Source organism: Rana temporaria, chromosome 5, assembly GCF_905171775.1.
Source record: "Rana temporaria chromosome 5, aRanTem1.1, whole genome shotgun sequence".
NCBI classification, from domain to species: domain Eukaryota; kingdom Metazoa; phylum Chordata; class Amphibia; order Anura; family Ranidae; genus Rana; species Rana temporaria.
This window is the reverse complement of record NC_053493.1, coordinates 241000993-241022000: the sequence shown is the minus strand read 5'-3', so window position 1 is coordinate 241022000 and position 21008 is coordinate 241000993. Positions and strand designations below refer to the sequence as shown.

Here is a 21008-nt window from a genome sequence, read left to right as displayed (position 1 = left end):
GGGGCACCACAACTTGCCGAGCGACTCGGCAAGGCGATCTGCCCACGACTTCAGAGGCGACTTTTCAAAATGACTTCTGTATTGAAGTCAATGCAAGTCGCCCTGAAGTCGTCCCAAAGTAGTGCAGGAACCTTTTTCTAAGTCGGAGCGACTTGAGTTGCTCCTAATAGAACGGTTCCATAGTACAGAACGGAGCGCGACTTGTCAGGCGGCTAAGTCGCCTGACGAGTCGCCCCTGTGTGAACCGGCTCTTAAGGGTTCTGTTAGGGCTAAAAAATACAAAGACATTTTACACAACTGTGTACTTTAAACCTAGTAGCAAGGCCAGTATGACTGTGCATAAAGTTTGGTCTATAAAGACATGGTTTCATGCGTGTGATATGAAGGAAAATGTGTAGCTTGCATATAACCCTGACCTAAAACCCTACTGAACAACTTTAGCATTAAGTAAAACACTGATTGCAAGCCGAATCTTATGGATGAATGGACACAAATTCCCACAGATACATACCAAAATCTTGGGGGAAGCATTTCTTAAAGAATGGATGCTGTTATAGCTTCAAAGAGGGGGAGTCAACTCCATAATAATGCTTGTTTTGAAATGGGATGGGAAACCACTTTGAGTCATTATATGGATCAGGCGTCCACAAAACCTTTGACCATACATTATATACTCTACCAATGCTAGGTATTATGGCATTTTATGCATTTGCCATCCACCGTGCATACTGATCAATATTTATTGTCTGTGATACTTAATAGATGCATTCCTTTATTTCAGAATTGGAGAGAGAGCTACTGATAAGACCAAAAAAAGTTTGCATTGTGAAAGTGGTGGGAACAAGGAATTTGTGGAAGAATATTCTTGTTCTCTGTGTGAATTCGTAAGTATCTCAAGGCATTTCATTGGTTGATGATGGCTAAAATACTCGTATGTCTTCTGCATGGTTCTAGTGAGAAATGTTCCCAGTCCGGCATTTCTTATTCCAATCTTCAAATGCTTAGTGGTAATTTCCCCTCTTTTGGAAGAAGCTGCATAACCCAGCTATAGAGAGGGATTTACACTTGAGTTTTCACAAAACATAAAGACTGGGGGAGATAAACTAAAACTGCAGAGTGCAAAATCTGTTGAAGCTCTGCAAAGGAACCAATCCGCTTCCAGATTTTATTGTCATAGCTTAATTGAACAAGCTGAAGTTAGAAGCTGATTGGCTACCATGTATAGCTGCTCCAGGTTCTGAGTGTTCCAACTGTCATCATTTGTCACCATTGTATACTTGATATCTGGTTCTGTTCTCCCAAGGGTATATATGCATTGTACAGTTTAGCTAAAGAGGTTTCAGTTTTGCAGATTCTGTAATTTTTTTTTTCATACTTTGATAAGGAGCCATGAAAACGGTGTGCATTATGTAGACCCAAAAGGGTTATAACGTCAATGTCACAAATGCTGACTCTCTTCTTGCTGGGGCAATAGACAGCAGTTAAGACATTGGAGGGCGTTTTTAACTTATGCTGCAGTGTGGCAATCCTTTTTTTTTTCCTTTTACTGTATGTTATTTACAGCACGTTTGTGTGAACTGAACCCATAGGACAGCATAAAAATTGCCTTATTCCTGCATTGGGACTCCAATGGGCAAGGTAGCCTTAGGGCTGGTGTAAATGGACCCCTTAGGCTGAATAATGTTTGTATTGCTATAGTATCTATGTCCACTTCATTGGTTAGATGATTTGTTGTTACAACTGGGATGAGTTGCTGAATAATGAGCCTAAATATAAAAAAAACTTGGGGCTTTCAATGTCTTAGGTCGTTTTTTACTAAAAACGAAGGCAATGTAAACAGCAAGTTTCCCAGATATTTCTGTTATTTTGTTCATATCAAGCTGCAAAATAGTATATAGTTATAATTTTATTGCATATTTTTTGTAGATAGATGTTCACATTAAGTCTCTACTCTCTGTGAGTAGTTGAAAAAACACAAGGAAATATATCTCGGATATATAAAACCCTTATGAAGTAGAAGAGCTGGAAGTCCCGACATTTTATAAAAAACTGGCAGAGGGAACTGGGGAAACGAGGAAGGAATCAAGAACTGAAACATTTTTGAAATCAGTACATGGATCATCAGTAAACGATGGGATGGTGGAAATGAATTATAAGTGTGTAACTCGGTGGTATAGAACCCCAGATTTATTAGGGAAGTATCAAATGGGACAAACAATGGAGTATTGGCGGGTTGTAAACAAACGGGAACCATGGCCCATATATGGTGGGGGTGCCCTAAGATTAGAACTTATTGGAAGGAAATACTAAGATTTTGCTAAAGGAGATCACTAACATAGATCTACCTGAGGAACCATGGACATGCCTATTTCACGGGGTAGATATCCCGATAAAGGGGTATAGAAACTCAATGATGGTACATATGATGAATGCTGCAAAAAGTCTGATACCGAGGAAATGGAAAGAAGTAGACCAAAAATCAGAGTGGTTGGATAAAATAGAAGAGATAAATAATATGGAATACCTACGACATAGTCCAAAAGATACTAGAGAGGGATTCGCCAAGAGATGAGAGAAGTAGAAAAAGTTTAAATTAATGAAGAACTATAGCGAGATTAAGTGTATAGAGAAGAGGAAAAAGAAGTGATTAAGAGAGAGGGAAGATGCAAGAAAAGGAGGGAATGAGTTGGAGGGGTGGGGGTGGGGGTGGACAAGGGTAGATAACTTTGTATATGATATAACTTTGTATATGATACATTTTGATAAAATAAAGTCTCTACTCTGTTGTTTTCCACCATGTGCAGGCTGACTGGATACGGGATACACCACTGTTTTGCCAAAAGTCTTATGGACCCTGAAGTCAACATGAACACAAGCATCATGCACAACTTCTACGCCAACTATTTTGCTATGGCAGGAATTACACTCGCATCATGCCTGGCAATGTGCCCCGTTGTTGGATTTTTAGGAAGGAGAGGGGGATTGCTTCTATTCATGATTTTAACTGCCCTTGCGTCTCTTCTTCAGCTAGGACTTCTGAATTGTAAGTTACATGTTAGTTGTCAGTTGTGCATGTAGTAGTTCCCTGTCAGTAAAAAAAATACGAAAATGCCACACTAATTATCATTTGATATCCATTCTTGTAGATGGGTTTTTACTGCAGATTCCTTCTATGCCCAGAGAGTATAATGTAGCAGGGTTCTTCATTTCCTACTGGTTCTGAAGCTTGTGTTAAGGCTGAACACCACATATTGATCTGTTTGGAGATCAAATATTGTGTTTCTCTGTGCTATACTAATCTGCATAAAACCAGGCCAACAGCGGAATTATGCTAGCTGTAGCAATGTTTGCTTAGTACCAGTGTTAAGTGACAACTTAGCTGGAAGTAAAATAAACTACAGTTTTGTAGTTTAGTTATTTTCTGAATTCATAATATGCCACTATCATATACAGAGTTTTATGGACTACACAGAACCATTCATATAAACCCCTGAACCATAAAGAAAATGTATGGATAAAATAAAAGTAAACCATTAACATCCCTACAAGGTGACAACACGTGCTGTTAGTACATACCTCTTGCCACCAGGAGCTCCTGCTTTCAGGTATTGAAGGCTAGGTACAAGCCTTGCTCCTATTTAACAATACAATGTCCAGGGCCAGAATGACCCATCAGCACAAATAGGAATTTTCATGTAGGGGGCACACCTATTCTTATGCATTAGGTTAGTTTGTCTCTTTGGATTTAGGCTCACATTAAAGGATACATTCATCCTTCATAACATGTTACAGCCATATCCAGGGTGCAACATGTTACTAAGGGGGCAGCCCTCGCACCCTCCCCCTTTGTGACAGCAGGCTGTTGATCTTCTCCTCACACCTACTGTCACAATTTAAGAAGGACGCAGCCGCGTGGGGTCTCCGGCCACCCCATTTATTCACAGAGTTCTGTGAATGGGAGAACTACAACTACCATCTGATTACCACTCTAGGTTGTTCATTGATTCTTCCTGTTCTGTGGCTGCCTGCTGGTAATGAGGTACAGGCAGACAGCTACACTGGCAGTCTGCAGGAGCCTGAGATTGCATCCCTGATCAGCTGACTGTGGGTGCAATGCTTTTCAGACTGCTAAGATAGAAACAAAATGCAGTTTTTTTTTACCTGCAAAAAGATGTGCGTTTTATTATTTCTTTTAAAAAAAGTTGAACTTATCCTTTAAAGCTTTTACAAGCAAATTTGCACAACACAAACAAAAGGCAAATGTGCCAAATAACCCACAATTAAGTTTTTGGACCGTTCAACCAGCTTCTGTTGGAGGGGCATGAACAAAAAAGGTCTGCCGATCGGCATCCAATCAGACTGGTGTGTTCTGGCAGGGGGGAGTTCCCCTGTCAGAACACAATAGCTCAGCAGGGAAAATCGCATAGTTAGTACAGCTGCTCCTTCCGAGTTCTTCCGTTTTTTCGGTTCAGCCCACTAGGTTGAAAAAAAAAATAGTGTCTATGCTTAAAGGAAAAAGCATAGTGAGGGTAATTTTCCAAGATTGGAGCATCTGTAAATGGCAACCAATCGGTTTCTAGCTTACTTTTTAAAACGCAACAAGCTGATGCTAGAATACGATGGGTGCTATGCACTGCTGCTCCAAATTCTTTCTGCTCCAGTTTTAGTAGATATCCCCATTGAGGACTTATTTTTATATGCATTATTATGGAAGTGTTTACCTTCAAGTCATTTTTCTATGACATTTTTACATGCTTAAACTTCTATATTTTGATTATTGTATTAAATATAGAAATTTTCAGATTATTAAAATAGCTTAAAGGGCATTCGTCAGCATTATCAAATTGCATGTTTTTTTTTTTAAGCCAAATAAACTGGCATAATCCTTGCCCTGAATAAAGTAATTCTTGCCTGTCCTGCTAGATGCTTGGCCTTAAAGGGGTTGTAAAGTTTCGTTTTTTATTTTCTAAATAGGTTCCTTTAAGCCAGTGCATTGTTGGTTCACTTACCTTTTCCTTCCTTTGTCTGAATTTCTCACTTCCTGTTTCTCCTCAGTAAGCTTTCCACCATCATCTGGCTGGGGGTTAGTCAGCCAGAACAGCTTACTGAGAAGAAACAGGAAGTGAGAAATTCAGACAAAAAAAAAACATTTAGAAGGGGAATTGAAGGAAAAGGTAAGTGAACCAACAATGCACTAGCTTAAAGGAACCTATTTAGAAAATAAAAAACAAACCTTTACAACCCCTTTAAGCTGGGTATATATACTGGTAGAAATTAAAATTAAATTCATGACGGAACTTTTATCTCTGTGTTATGAATCAAAAACTTGTGGCCACTCTATGAATGTACTCAATTAATTTTAAACAAATTGATACACATTCATCTATATATTACAATGCATATTACTTCACAAATCATGTGATATCAAAGTTCATAAATCATTATAAAGGTTCCCATGCTCCGCCATACATCAAATGTGTCTCGTGCTCAAACAAGGTGCATTCAAAATATTTTTGCATCAGAAGCCAAATGTTCCCAGATGTGAGTTTCTCACACATGGTGGAGAATGAATCCTTCTAGTAGTGATGGTCTCTTTAATAATAAAAAGCCTACTATTTTCTTGCAGATAAACCTGCACATTACCTTGTTAAACATGACTCATGTCAGTGTACAGAATCCTCTCCATTTCTGCATGTGCATTTCCATTCTAATTACATTCTATCTTTGGGTTCAGGATTCATTAAGGGAGTCACTTCAGTCAAAGATATTTAATCTGAATGTAATTAAATTTCTATGCAAAGTGTTAAGTTGTTTTAGGGTGATTGCACAATTTGATTAGATTCACTGATTTTTTTTTCCTTTTTTTTTTTTCTCTTGCAATGCTTTCTTTGGTGATAAGTGATTGGAAAATATACGCAACGTCCTGATACAGGTATGACATTCATTTTGAAATTCCTCCTTGCTAAACAGAATATTTCTGATAATGTAATACTTAGAACAGGGGTGTCAAACTTGATTTCATCGTGGGCCACATCAGCATTATGATTGCCCTCAAAGGGCCGGTTGTATCCGTAAGATTAGATGTCCAGCGCATCCCTTCCCCTTACATTAGATATCAAGAGCCACCCCACCATCAGAAGTTGAGTCCCCAACTCTCCCTTATATCACACAGTGCACCCCCTTTTCCTTATGCTGCTGCTGGGAAGAAGCTGGATGCATTACTTGAAAGCAGAAAGTAAGGGTCTGGAGTAGGACTAGAGGAGAGCTGGAGCTGCAGGAGAGGTGTGAGGGCCACATGAAATGGCCCGGGGGCCTTGTGTTTGACACCTGTGACTTAGAAGGTCAACACCAGGGATCCTCAAACTACGGCCCTCCAGCTGTAGCAGAACTACACCTCCCATGAGACATTGTGAAACTCTGACATTCACAGACATGACTAGGCATGATGGGAATTGTAGTTCCTGAACAACTAGAGGGCCATAGTTTGAGGACCCCTGATCAACAGCTTATGCCCCGTACACACAATCAGAATTTACGCCGGGATAAACTCCGATGGATTTTTCTGATGGAATTTCATTCAAGCTGTCTTGCATACACACTGTCACACCTAATTCTGACCGACCAAAACGCGGTGACGTATAACACTACGACGATCCAAGAACAATGAAGTTCAATGCTTCCGAGCCTGCGTCGACTTGATTCTGAGTATGCGTGTGTTTTTTTCTCCGTCGGAGTTCCATACAGACAAAAACAACTTTAATGCAGGGAAATCAACACTGGAAGAATCCGGCGCCGATTTTTATTGTCTACTGTTGTGCTCAGTGCTTTCTCATTCCGGCCCATACGTCTCTACTGTATCTTGCAAGGGTCGGCAGGAGGAACCACAATGTACAGTGGAGCACCAGCAATCTGACACGCCCAGATGAGTAGAATTCTAAAAGGTCTTGAGGATGTTATTTACTTCATTCAGGTTGATTGTACAAGCTCCTTTAAATTTGCCAACAACTTTTTTTACTGTGAAAGCCTACTTTACTGGGTGTATTTTGAACAGATTGTTTAATGTTAAACCGTTTCTCCTCAAATCTCATGGTGTGGCCCTGTGTCCTCTGATGCCCTGTACACACGATCAGTCCATCCGATGAGAACGGTCTGATGGACCGTTGTCATCGGTTAACCGATGAAGCTGACTGATGGTCCGTCGCGCCTACACACCATCGGTTAAAAAAACGATCGTGTCAGAACGCGGTGACGTAAAACACAACGACGTGCTGAAAAAAACGAAGTTCAATGCTTCCAAGCATGCGTCAACTTGATTGTGAGCATGCGTGGATTTTAAACCGATGGTTGTGCCTACTAACGATCAGTTTTGACCTATCGGTTAGGAATCCATCGGTTAAATTTATAGCAAGTTGGCTTTTTTTTAACTGATGGTTAAATAACCTATGGGGCCCACACACGATCGGTTTTGACCGATGAAAACGGTCCATCAGACCGTTGTCTTCTGTTTAACCTAGGCCTTACACTCCCTGAGACTGATGCCTCATATACACGACCAGTTTTCCCATTGGGAAAACTGCCATGACAGCTTTTGGCTTTGAAAACTGGCCGTGTGTATGCTCCATGGCAGTTTTCCCAACAGGAAATGAGAACACGTTTTCTTTTTTCCTGCCGGGATTCCCGGCTGTCTTTTCCCGGCAGTTTTCCTATGGGAAACACTGCGGTGGGGCATACATAGGGCCAGGATTCCCAGCCAAAGCTCTCATGGCAGTTTTCCTACCAGGAAAACCGGCCGTGTGTAGGGGAGAAAAGCTGCCGAGCAGGTTTTCGGTTTTCCCGGTGGACTTTTTCCCGCCCAGGAAAACGGATCGTGTATACGAGGCATGAATCGTTTTTTTTTTTTTTTTTTTCTTACGCTGGGATCACCATTGAGGTATTTGTAAATCGCTTCTCAATGTGAGCATTGTACAAATCTGACCTCACCACTAAATGATATCCGAACACCAAACTAATCCTTGTTACCTGCAGCAGCCATGCCGAATCCTCACTTCTAAACTCTTTTGCCAGTCAGTGATCTCTCATAAACCAGTAATTGATTAATGTGGTGATTGTGCTAGATGAGACACATATACAGACGTTGGAATCTTTTTGTGTAAAAATAACATGATATAAAGTCAAACTTCTAATTGAGGTTTCAATTATTATAATGGTATGGTATAACACTCTTGTATTTGTTTAGGTATGAGTGAAACTGTGAAAAATAAATTCTCTATCGTATTCTCAATCATTGGCATGTTTTCGTCTCATGCTGTTGGAAGTTTAAGCGTCTTTTTCTGCGCGGAAATCACCCCCACAGTAATCAGGTATGGATTTTATGGTACACACATTTATTTCAGAGCAAATTGTGCTTGGTAATTTAAGGATCTAATTTTCTTTAGGAGAATAAACTGTGACATGTTCTGCTTTATTTCATTCTGGTTTCCCCGATTTATTTATTTTCTTTCAAATGTTGCAAATCCATTGTAAACCTTCTTGCACTGTAGAAGGTCTTTTGTGGAGACCCTTTTCCTTCCAAATTATTTGGTCAATGCTTGTTGAGAGGAAGGAAGAGGAAGAGGTTATGTGGACCACAGGATGGTGATGCCACAAGCTGTCCTAACATAAGATGTGGGTAATTATTTTCAGGGCAGGAAATCTCATTGCGATGGGGTCTTGATATGTGATAGATTGCATTTTCTCACTTTCTGCATTAAACAAAACCACCTCTGATCAGTTCCCTCCCCTCGCCCCCCCCCCCCTTAAGATGTACAAGGTATAGTACATTGACATGGTTTAATCTTCAGGAACTTGACCCCAATAGGGCATTTTAACCACTTGCTGCCTGCCCATTGCAGATTGACGTCGGCAAAGTGGTTTGAATATCCTGACTGGACGTCATATGACGTCCTCAGGATATTGAGCCACTGCGCGCCCCAGTCTGACACCCCGTAACACAGATCTAGGTACAGAGTGTCCGACGGAGACTCTTTACCACGTGATCAGCCGTGTCCAATCACGGCTGATCATGATGTAAACAGAAAAAGCCGGTAATCGGCTTTTCCTCACTCGCGTCTGTTAGACGCGAGTAGAGGAGAGCTGATCGGCTGCTCCTCTGACAGGGGGGGGTTTGCGCTGATCGATTATCAGCACAGCCCCCCGAGGATGCCCACACTGGACCACCAGGAATGCCACTAGACCACCAGGGATGCCCACCACAGGTATGCCACCCTAGACCACCAGGGATGACAATCACAAAAAAAGGATGCCAATCAGTGCCCACAATGGATGCCAATCAGTGCCCATAATGGGCATCACTGATTGGCAGGCAATATTGTTTGGCACGGATTGGCATCCATTAGTACAACACATACATTAGTACAATAGTGCCACCTATCAGTTCCCATCTATGCCTATCCGTGCCGCCTATCAGTGCCCATCCATGCCGCCTATCAGTGCCCATCCATGCTGCCTATCCGTGCCCATCCATGCCACCTATCCGTGCCCATCCATGCAGCCTATCCGTGCCCATCCCTGCCACCTATCCGTGCCGCATAATAGTGCTCATCATCAGTGTCCATCAATGCCACGACATCAGTGCCGCCTTATCAGTGCAGTACCATCAGTGCCCATCAGTAAAAGAGAAAACATACTTATTTACAATGTTTTATAGCAGAAACAAAAAAAAACATTTTTTTTTTTAAATTTTCTGTCTGTTTTTTTTTTTGCAGAAAAAAAAAATCCCAGAGGTGATCAAATACCACCAAAAGAAAGCTCTATTTGTGGGAACAAAATTATACAAATTCTGTTTGGGTACAGTGTAGCATGACCGCGCAATTGTCATTCAAAGTGCAACAGTGCTGAAAGCTAAAAATTGGTCTGGGCGGGAGGGTGTATAAGTGCCCTGTATGGAAGTGGTTAAGGCAAACATCGCCCCCAAAAGTCCATGACTTGTGAAATATACATTCAGGCAAAACTGAAAAACATACCTCTTTGCAGTTTTCAGTATTCCTGAATCTTAATTAAAAAATCAATTTAAGAAAAATAGAAAAGTGCAAGTGACTGCTGATAAAATTACAGGCTTATTTTTTTCATAATCTTCATAGGCATGTTGTGTAATGTCAACTAAGCTTACTACATAAAGCAAACATTAGGTGTAATATAATTGCCTAATCTATGCTGACAGCAGGCATCTCCATATGCTTGCATGTCATCAGGTTCATTATCCTTTTTTAATGCCCTAGGTGCCCAGGCAATGTGATCAGCACAATATTGACCTAGTTTGAGTATCTGTCCCAGCCTCATAAGCTTCATTATCATCCCATCACTATAATGGGCTTCACTAGCCAAGTGGGACTGAAGTCCTAGTACACACAATGAGGATATCGGACGAATGATCCTCCTTTTTTTGTTTTTTTGCATGCTAGTCTCTTATCCTAAATGAGGTTGCTCAACTTAAGAAAATTTACAACTTTTGTAAGTGATGTATTGTGTTGTATTGTATTCTAATGTATTCTTTCATTTCCCAGCATGCGTAGTCCTGCTCTTCCGATTCTATTCAAAAGGAAACTGTACTGATTAAACAAAAATCGTACGATCTAGTATCGTGGCAAATTTTTTGGCGAATGTCCCTTCAGATAATTTTTGATGAACTGTTGTGATGGGCGCTTGAAAGCAGTATACTAATGATCACATTATCGTAGGTTCGATTCGAAATTCCATTTTTTTATACTCAGCCCACTGGCTTGAACCTTGTATTGCCAGCTAAAGTTTATTCAGAAATGCAAAAAACATAAATCACTACAAGGAACAATACGTACGGTCAATAGAATTCTTCCCTTCTGATGTGTACCCCCCCAAGAGCTGATGGCCATGTAATAGGCGATCCTCAAGAGTGCCAACTATGCCCACCCTTTCCACTGCCGTTCTCTATTTATACTTGCTTTACTATAGCTTCTATGACTAAAAGTGCTCTATGAATGGGGGATGAGCAAATGAATACAAAGGCCCACCTCCTCCATTCATAGGTCCTGTTTCATTCACGGAAGCTATAGTACAGCCTCTATGAATGGAGGAGGTGGGCATAGTTGGCTGTCATAAATCTATTGGCTTTTTTTTTAATCCCTGCTGCACTGGAAGATTGCAGAAAAGGGGGTAAGGGGATCAGAGTAGAAGGATTTCAGCTAATCCAGAAACCAGCAGCACAAGGCACACAGTCTGTAAGCATGGGCGTCCGCTCCATAGGGCAAGGGAGGGCGCTTGCCCCCCCTAGAAACCAGTGCCATGATCCTCGGGGAGAAAAACAGCGGGCAGGAAGCAAGGTGGCGGTGCGGCGAATCCAATTAGAGCCGCTCTCTCTCTTCTAGCTCCAGCTGACAGAGAGGGGAAGGGGGGCGATCGGGGGAGATTTACAGTACAGACAGCCCACGGCTCTCCTCTCCCTGTCACAGCACCGCTGCCGAGTTCTCTGGTAAATGGAGCAGCAGCGCTGTGACAGGGAGAGGAGAGCTGCGGGCTGGCTGTACTGTATATCTCCCCAGATCGCCCCCCTCCCCCTCTCTGTCAGCTGGAGCTAGAAGAGAGAGAGAGAGCGGCTCTAATTGGATTCGCCGCGCCGCCGCCTTGCTTCCTGCTTTCCTCGCCTGGGACCGAGCATGGATGACCTTAAAATGATGCCCCCCCCCTCCCCTGAAAAAAGTTCAGCGGACGCCCATGTCTGTAAGTAATGCCCCTTGTGCTGATTTTTGTTTTTTCATTTGTGACTGACTACACTTGGTTTTAAAACAAGCTCTCGCAGACTTCTACAGCTGGAGCCATTGTGGAGCAATTGATTCGCAAATTTTGCAGTAGAAGCAATTAAGTCCTTGTCCAAGCCAGCTCAGCTCACCCTGCCAGAGCACCTGCCCTGTGTTTACATTAAAGATAAGATGGCTGGAAGGCTGACGTACAGCTGGAGGGGGAACAGGGTGAGCTGAGCTGCTGAGAGAGGAGCTTGGACAACTTCAGTGCTTCTGCTGTGAACTCTGAGGATGAATTTCCCCACAGTACCTGAAGCTAGAGAGGTCAGTGAAGATTTATTTTAAACACAATAAATGCTTGCTAGGATACTTAAATGTTCATAGCCTGGCCGCAGGTTCTTTTTAAACTAAATTGCAGTGTTTAAACAATTTTGACCAAAGATTGCAGTTTGCAGTTTTCTTCCAATCTACTATTTTCTATTGCTTTTCTCTGATCAACATAACTCTAGCGCTTTGGCTTTAAGAAAAAAAAATTCTGCTTTCAGAATTTAGTGTGGTAGTTATTAAGATCTTCTATCTGTATTCTGACACAGTAAAAGTGAGGAAAGGCTTATGGCATTACAGGTTGTTAAAGTATGTGCAAGTGCACCATTCTCCTGAGTCATAGTTTTACCAGAAAGACAGCGGGCTGTGTATACACAATAAACCAGGAGAACTTGTTGTTCCAAAACCACAGAAAATGTTCTGTAAACGAATGACTAAAATAAAACCTTTCATATGAAAAATAATTGTGCAAGACGTGCCCTGCATGCCTAGGCAACATCTGCGACCATTATTCACTAAAGATTAAATAGGAACTGCAGTCTGCTCACATAATTTGTAATAGAAACATCTTTGCCATTCTGAAGCTTCCCTCAACCACTTTGCATATTATTTATATATACTGTGATTCTGTACTTGTCAAATATGCTGCAGAAATCTCCCTCCTCTGAGTCTGGCTGTAACCATTTTAACTGTGAGCAGCTGAAGCTCATTGGCCCTCTTATGACTCATCCCACCTCCCTTTCTGGCAAACTCTCACGAGAGTGAGAGAGAGAGAGCTGTGCATGATGTCATAAGCCTAGGCCAGGGGTCTCCAAACTGCGGCCCTGGGGCCAGATGTGGCCCTTTGCTTGCCTTTATCCGGCCCTTGGGGCACTATTCCATCCATTGACACCAACAATGGGGAATCATTCTTGTTGCTAAAACCATCAATGGGGCACTATTCATCCAACTGACACTATCAAAAGGGTACAATTTCTTCTATTGGCACCAACAATGGGGCACTAGTCCTCCCACTGACACCAAAGATATGGTATTGTTTACTCCCACTGGACATTTTCTACTCCCAATGGCCCTAGTCCGGCCCTCCTAAAGTCTGAAGGACAGTAGACTGGCCCTTTGTTTAGAAGGTTTGGAGACCCCTGGCCTAGGCTAATGACCAGACAAGAAACAGGAAGTGGGCTACATAAGGTATTTACTTGCAGAAAAAAAAAAAATACTATCCAAAGTTAAAACAACAAGAGCAGAAGATTTAATAGATGGAAAGTTGAAAACATTACTGAACTTCCTCTTTAATATTCAATGTATTTAGTGCTGCCACCAAGAGAAATCTGAACCAGCTTAAAGGGGTTGTAAAGGTAAATGTTTTTCACTTTAATGCACCCTATGCATTAAGGTGAAAAAACATCCGACAATAACACCCCCCCGAGCCCCCGTTTGACTTACCTGACCCTATGAAAGTCCCCGTCATCCTCCTCGTTTGGGAGCCTGGCTGTTGATTGGCTACACTGGATGGATTGAAAGCAGCGCAGCCATGGGCTCGCGCTGCTGTCAATCACATCCAATGACGCGGCGCGCCGGGGGCGGGCCAGAGTGATACAGTGAGCGGCAATAGCCGCCGGCTGTATCACTAGAGTGCGCCCGCAGGAACTCAACACCATGCGCGCTCGCATGAAGGTGTTGAGTTCTTGCGAGCAGGAGCCGAGACAGCCGCCGAGGGACCCCAGAAGACAGGGTTCGGGGACACTCTGTGCAAACCGAGCTGCACAGTGGAGGTAAGTATAATATGTTTGTTATCTAAAAAAAAAAAATAACTTTACAACACCTTTTAAGGCTCCATGTACACGGGACGCTTTTACAACTGCTCCTAAATGATTAAACTTGACAGATAGTAACCCACGTTTAAAACGTTCTTCTTTTCCGCTGAAACGTGGAAATCTTCTGTGTCTGAACCCATTTTTTGCTTTCAAAGAAACGCTGTTAAACGCAACTGCCTAAAAACGGCAATAAACGAGACTGTGTACATGGTCACATAGGATAACATTGAATGAGTTCAGGGGCAATTGAAAAAAGCACCCAACTGCCTCTGGACATACATTTAGCAGCGTCCCGTGTACATGGGGCCTAAAACTTTTTTTACATTTTGGTTAGAGTGCACAGCTATTACAGGGCAGATAGTGAGGATAGTGAGATAGTGAGGATAATCTTTCAATTAGGGACAAAGATTACCATAAAAATGTAACAGAGGCTACCTGTCCCCAATCTGCCAGATGGTATACTTATAACTAAGAGGTCAAATCACATTAAAAAAGTCGCACCCTTTTGCCAGCAATCGCACTGACTTTGCGGTGCCACATCGATTTTGAAAAAGTAGTGCCTGCACTACTTTTGGCGATTTCAGGCGCGACTTGCATAGACATCTGTGCATAAAGCCACACAGATGTCTTCCACGTCGCACTGATATGCACCTTTGAAATTGTGCGATTTCAAAGCCGTAGTCAATGTGAACGAGGGCTAAGTTTTGTTCTGTACAACACAGTGGGGCTGATTTCCAATGAAGTTGAAAATCTCTACTCATTTTTAATTATTCAATCATTAAAAGCGAATTATTTTATTTACCTGCACGATTGGCTGTTCAAAGTGAACCCAGCTCCAATTCATGGAGTGAATGTTCTCCGCTATTTTAGTAAATCAGCCTCGGTGTGAGTGATTTATGAAGAGGTGGTGATATATTGGTGTTCTATAGTCCTCCATGTGGACTTTGATTTCCCTGCAGTGTTCTGTCTTCCCATGTCAGCCTGGGAATACATAGAAAATGTCTAGCAGGCTGACTTACTGCTAGAAGTTTCCCCTGGAGAGAGTAATGTGAGCCATAAAGCTTTCTTCTGGGTCAGCACGCATGATTTTTGCTTTGCATACTGTGAGTAATAAACAAGACGCAACAAGTTAAAAACGAATCGTAGAAAAAAAAAACGTGTTACTATAAAAGGGCTATCGCATTTGATATTTTATATCATAAAGGAGTTTTAATAAAATGTAATCATCCTCTTTCTGCGTAGCAATAGTTTGTCGGCTGGGGGCTTTTCTCTGGGACCCACTCCATTGATTTAATGGAGTCTTTCCCACCCCAACCTGTTCTACATTTTTCTGCTGGTCGCTTGCTGAAGCTTAGATACGCTTAAATATTGCTAAGATACGACCGGCGTAAGTCTCCTACGCCATTGTATCTTAACTGCATATTTACGCTGGCCGCTAGGGGCGTGTACGCTGATTTACGCCTAGAATATGTAAATCAGCTAGATACGTCTATTCACGAACATACGCCCGGCCTCGCAGTACAGATACGCCGTTTACATAAGGCTTTTTCCGGCGTAAAGTTACCCCTGCTATATGAGGCGTAGCCAATGTTAAGTATGGACGTCGGGCCAGCGTCGAATTTTCCGTTGATTACGTTGTTTGTGTAATTCGTTCGCGAATAGGGCTATGCGTAATTTACGTTACTGTCGAAAGCATTGACTATTTGCGGGTTAATTTGAAGCATGCGCACTTGGATACGTTCACGGACGGCGCATGCGCCGTTCGTAAAAAGCGTAATTTACGTGGGGTCACAATGATTTTACATAAAACACGCCCACATCTTACACATTTGAATTAGGCGGGCTTACGCCGGACAATTTACGCTACGCCGCCGTAACTTACGGAGCAAGTGTTTTGTGAATAATGCACTTGCCTGTCAAAGTTGCAGAGGCGTAGCGTAAATAGGATACGCTACGCCCGCACAGAGTTACGCGCTCCCTACCTGAATCTGGCCCATTATGTCCATTATTAGTGAATAGACCGACTTGGATGTCCATCTGTTGGTCACAGAAGGGTTGCCTTAGCAGAGATCCCTCTGTGTTCGCAGTATGAATGCTCTTCTCAAGGATTTACACACTTTATTGGGCCTTTACCTTTGAATAAATCTTAAAGTGAACCTGGTCATCTTCAACTGCTCCGTCGGCTTTATGTACTAAACTTTCTGGCACTCCATTCACCTGTTAATCCAGCTCTGAGCAATCCTCTTTTATTGTTCAGTGAGATAAAACGGACTTACAGAGAAAAACCTTACTCCGTTCAGCCCCCTTGCTGTGAGTGACAGGTTATTTACATATCTCATGCATTAGCCTGGAGACAGGCATTATTTTTTAATTCCCACCCCAACTCCTTTTCTGAAGTCATGTGGTTACTTTTCTGGGTTTTGACTGGATATTAGTGATCATAGCAGAATTTAGTGTAAGGAATACACAGGAGAAAATGCATGTTGACAAGGGGAGTGTAGAGGTGGGCAGTTTTTTAGTTCTTATAACAGACAGAGTGGAGACATGTGACAGGTAAGGATGCATGCAGGAGGCATCTATATCCTTATAGATCAGCACTATGGCAGTAGTTTAGAATGGATGAGAGTGGGTTTACATCCACTTTAATGCATCTCTAGGTGCCTTATCGGCCAAGTGCCAGACTTCACTAGTGTCACATAGGTGTGGGGAGAGAGTCCTTAAAGCCCAAACTTATCATTTTTACTTTTGCATAGGATGAAGAGGTATTAAAACGCATGTATTGGGGATATTCATACTCTCTATTTGTGACGGGGACTACTGTCAATGGTACAGGAAGTGATGGACATTTCACTTATTTAGAGTTCTTGCCAGAATTGGTGTGGGGAAATCTTTCAATGGTGACACCTATTGAGGGAATTTCCTCTCTCTGGATAGATTTAATGTTGTGTGTTGGGGGACAGAAAGTGAAAGGGAAATTTCTCTATTGGGACACAGACAGGCAACAAAAATCCTGATCTTAACCATTTTTTTTTTACTATATCCCATAGTAAAAAAAAAAAAACATATCTATACAGCAATTTGGGCACTTTTAGGGGAACCCGTTTCTTTTTTCTTCCTGTATGGGGACATCACAAGCTCACTTTAAAGTGGTTTTAAATGCAGAAGGTTTTTTCACCTCAATGCATGTAGCTCTCCCCCCAGCCCCCTCTTATATTTATCTGAGCCCAATCTTGATCCAGTCATGTGGATGAGAGCAGAAGCTCTCTCCTTCTTCATTGGCTCAGAAACAACAGCAGGAGCCATTGGCAAATTACAGCCAGTGAGGGGGGGGGGGGCGAGCCGAGCTGCACTCCATAGCAAGTGGCACTTGGTGGGAGGCGGAGGAGCCAAGAGCGCCAGCAGGGGACCCGAGAAGAGGAGGATCGGAGGTGCTCTGTGCAATACTATTGCGCAGAGAAGGTAAGTTTAACATGTTTGTTATTTAAATGTTAATAAAATCTGAAGCTTTACCATAACATCAACAGAAAAATATTTATGGCATTTGAGTGCTTAATATACCAGTCGGTTCACACTAGGGCGACACGACTTCCAGCGCGACTTTCAGAGGCGACTCCGACACGACTTGAACATGAACCACAGGGCGATCTGGGGTGATTTACAACACAACTTGAAGTCTTCTGCAGGACAGGAGACTTTCCAGTGGCCAATCAAACAACAATCAGCTCTAGGAGAGGGAGGGGGAGGGAGAGGTTTGCCTGAGAAATGTATGTTATCTTCCTGGAAAGTCGCTTCAGTTAAGACAGTGATCCGACTTCTGAGGCGACTTCCATTGAAATCAATGGGTACAAATCGCCTACAAGTCGGATTGAAGTAGTACAGGAACCTTTTCTGAAGTCTGATCGCCTTGAGTCGTGTGTATTAACACCGCTCCCATTCACTTCCATTGTTTTTCTCTACAGCGCGACTTGGGACGACTTGAGGCGACATGAAGTCGGATCGCAAGTCGCCCCAGTGTGAACCGGCTCTTAAGTACTTGTATACATTTAATTACGTTGTAAAGGAGCATGTCTCATATACTTTCCCTGGAGGCCGCATCTTAATAAAAAGTGATATATATATATATATATATATATATATGATAAACAATACATTTCATTTTGCGATAAAGTCTGTAAAATTGATATATTTCATATTCGTATTACTTGCGGTGAGAAGCAGTTTTCATTATGACCTATTTCACATAATTTGACTCTTGTTGCATCACACATTATCTACATTCAAAACCCCCTGATTGAATGCTGTTGTCTGGTAAATATTCCCACAAAGGGAACATGTAATTCCCAAACGTTAATTAGCTGTAGCTTTTATGGAGCATAGAACCTTCTCTTTTACTTTTAACTCATTATATCCAAAGTCTAACATGTTCAATATATTGATGCATCCTGAGGCTGTTGGGGAGTAGTAGAAACACCCTGGGGCACATTTATTTGTCCAGTGGCTCCAACAACAAACATTTACATTCAATGTGCTATGTTTTCAGGTTAAAAAGTAAGATGTAATTGGTCAAGCACACTGTTCTGACAATTTGTATTTATTGTCTCATCGTCCTTAAATGGATTGGATAGTTATGAATATCCGTTCTCTGCACAACACTGAAGTATAAATTAAAGGGACAGTTATAAAATATTTGTATTTTGAGACACCCTGCTGGAGGCAGGAGTAGGGTATCGATAAAGTATTTACTTGCTTTCTGTGCATCCTTGAACATAACAAGCACCGGGGAGAGCAGGGCTTTAACCTCTGGCATATGTATTCTGTAGCCCAGCGTTTCTCAACTCCAGTCCTCAAGGCGCCCCAGCAGGTCATTAGCCAGATTCACGTAGACGTGCCTAACGTTAGGCAGGCGTAGCGTATCTCATATACGCTACGCCGCCGTAAGTTAGAGAGGCAAGTGCTGTATTCACAAAGCACTTGCGTCCTAAGTTACGGCGGCGAAGCGTAAATGTGCCGGCGTAAGCGCACCGAATTCAATTTGGGAAGAGGTGGGCGTGTTTTATGTTAATAAGGCATGACCCCACGTAATTGATGTTTTGAACGTACGGCGCATGCGTCGTCCGTGGACATAACCCAGTGCGCATGCTCCAAATTACGCAGCAAAGACTCATTGGTTTTGACGTGAATGTAAATTACGGCCAGCCCCATTCACGGACGACTTGCGCAAACGACGTAAAAAAAAAATTATTCGATGCGGGTCCGACGTCCATACTTAACATTGGCTGCGCCATCTTTTTGGTGGAATATCTTTACGCCTGAAAACGCCTTACGTAAACGGCGTATCTTTACTGCGACGGGCAAGCGTACGTTCGTGAATAGGCGTATCTCGCTGATTTACGCATTCTAGGCGTAAATCAGCGTACACGCCCCTAGCGGCCAGCGTAAATAGTCAGCTAAAATACGACGGCGCAGGCGGTCGTATCTTAGCAACATTTAGGCGTATCTCAATTTGAGAATACGCTTAAATATACAACGGCGCAGATTCAGAGTTACGACGGCGTATCTACTGATACGCCGGCGTAACTCTACCTGAATCTGGCTTCATGTTTTCAGGTTTTCCATTATTTTGCACAGGTGATTCGATTAGTTTCACTGCCTTAGTTATTACCACAGCCATTTCATCTGAGGATAATCCTGAAAACATGACCTGTTGGGGCGCATTGAGGACTGGAGTTGATAAACACTGCTGTAGCCCATTGCAGTATTAGATATCATCAGGGATTTATTGGAGAATTTCCACAGTCTAGTGTACTGAGACTTTTGTGTGTTTTGTATTTACCCCCATCAGAACACTTGGTGCGCTGTGTTTCTGGTATTTTTCCCTTCTTCCATTTGTCAGCAATGTAGTGAGGTTTTACAGTGACTCCTGCCAAATAGGTATGTAGCACCATCCCAGTGTAGGATGCTAGGTAAATTTAGTTCATGGTTCCTTTTGTAATCAAGGGAGCAGTAATTGTTTGTTCTGGCCTGTTCAAAGTCTCACAGGCTGAGAGTTTGATTACTTCCCCCTGTCTCTTTAAGACGTTTCTGTGGCTTAGGACATAAGATACAAAACAACCAACCTGAATATTGGTTTCAGCCAATCCGTGGAGAGGTGTGTCCAGTAGGGGGCTGGAATGGAGATAGTTTGAGACACTGCAGAGCAGGGATCCTTCTTCATAGGAGGGTACAAAGTGGCTGCTGCCCTCAGGCAGCCTATGGGCTGTACAGCTTCTCTAGAAGCCTTAGTGGTGTTAGAGCTAAGGGCCTGTATGGAATCTGCTAGAAACCGAATGCTGAACCTCATCACAGGGGATCTGTTCCATAGAGGTGCCATCTCACTTACCGGACCAGGGGAAGCTAGATGGTGGCAGCTGTCCTGGAGACTTGTGAGTAAAGACCCTAAATTGATCCCTGTGACTGTGAAGTGTTCTGGAAACTGCAAAGGGTACCAGCTGTTGTGCATCAGCTCAAAGTAGCCAGATGTTAAAGAAACCTGCCCCATGGTCCCCAGCTGTAAGGCCTCAAGCCCCATACACACGACCGGGTTTCCCAACGGGAAAACTGCGAGTTTTTCCGACTGAGAAACTGCCAAAGACAAAAAAAAGAGAACCTGCTCTCTTTTTTCCCACCAGAAAACCCGGCCATGTGTACGAGAAAACTGGACATTTCTGGCAGTTTTCCCATCGCAAAAACTCGGATGGAGCATACACACGGCCGGGATTCCCGGCCAAAAGCTCTCATCTGAGTTTTCCTTTTGGAAAACCCGCTCGTGTGTACAGGAGAGCAGGTTCTCGATTTTCCCGCCGGGATTTCTGAGGAACCTTGACCCGTTGAGAATCCCGACCGTGTGTACAGGGCATTAGACTATTATTTTACCTGCCTCATGGTCTCCAGCTGTGAGTGAATAGACTTTTCTTTATTGACATTTACCTAGGGAGAGGTTTGTCCTCTAACTGTTGAGGGCCAAGCATTTTGGAGTATCCCATGCCCTTACCCCTGTCCCCCATTTAAAGTTTTTTCAAGCAAATAAATCTTATGGAGCATGTGGACTGTTGTTTGGGTG

The 21008-nt window shown here is 42.7% G+C and overlaps 1 protein-coding gene across 1 annotated transcript in view; it reads left to right on the top strand.

The window, feature by feature from the left end:
• Nucleotides 1-21008, top strand: part of SLC22A23 (solute carrier family 22 member 23) — a 195890-nt gene that overhangs the window by 169211 nt on the left and 5671 nt on the right. Inside the window, exons 6-9 of the mRNA XM_040353645.1 lie at nucleotides 782-884; nucleotides 2805-3043; nucleotides 5900-5932; nucleotides 8237-8360. Coding sequence (XP_040209579.1) covers nucleotides 782-884; nucleotides 2805-3043; nucleotides 5900-5932; nucleotides 8237-8360 — 499 coding nt within the window. The remainder of the gene's footprint in view (nucleotides 1-781; nucleotides 885-2804; nucleotides 3044-5899; nucleotides 5933-8236; nucleotides 8361-21008) is intronic.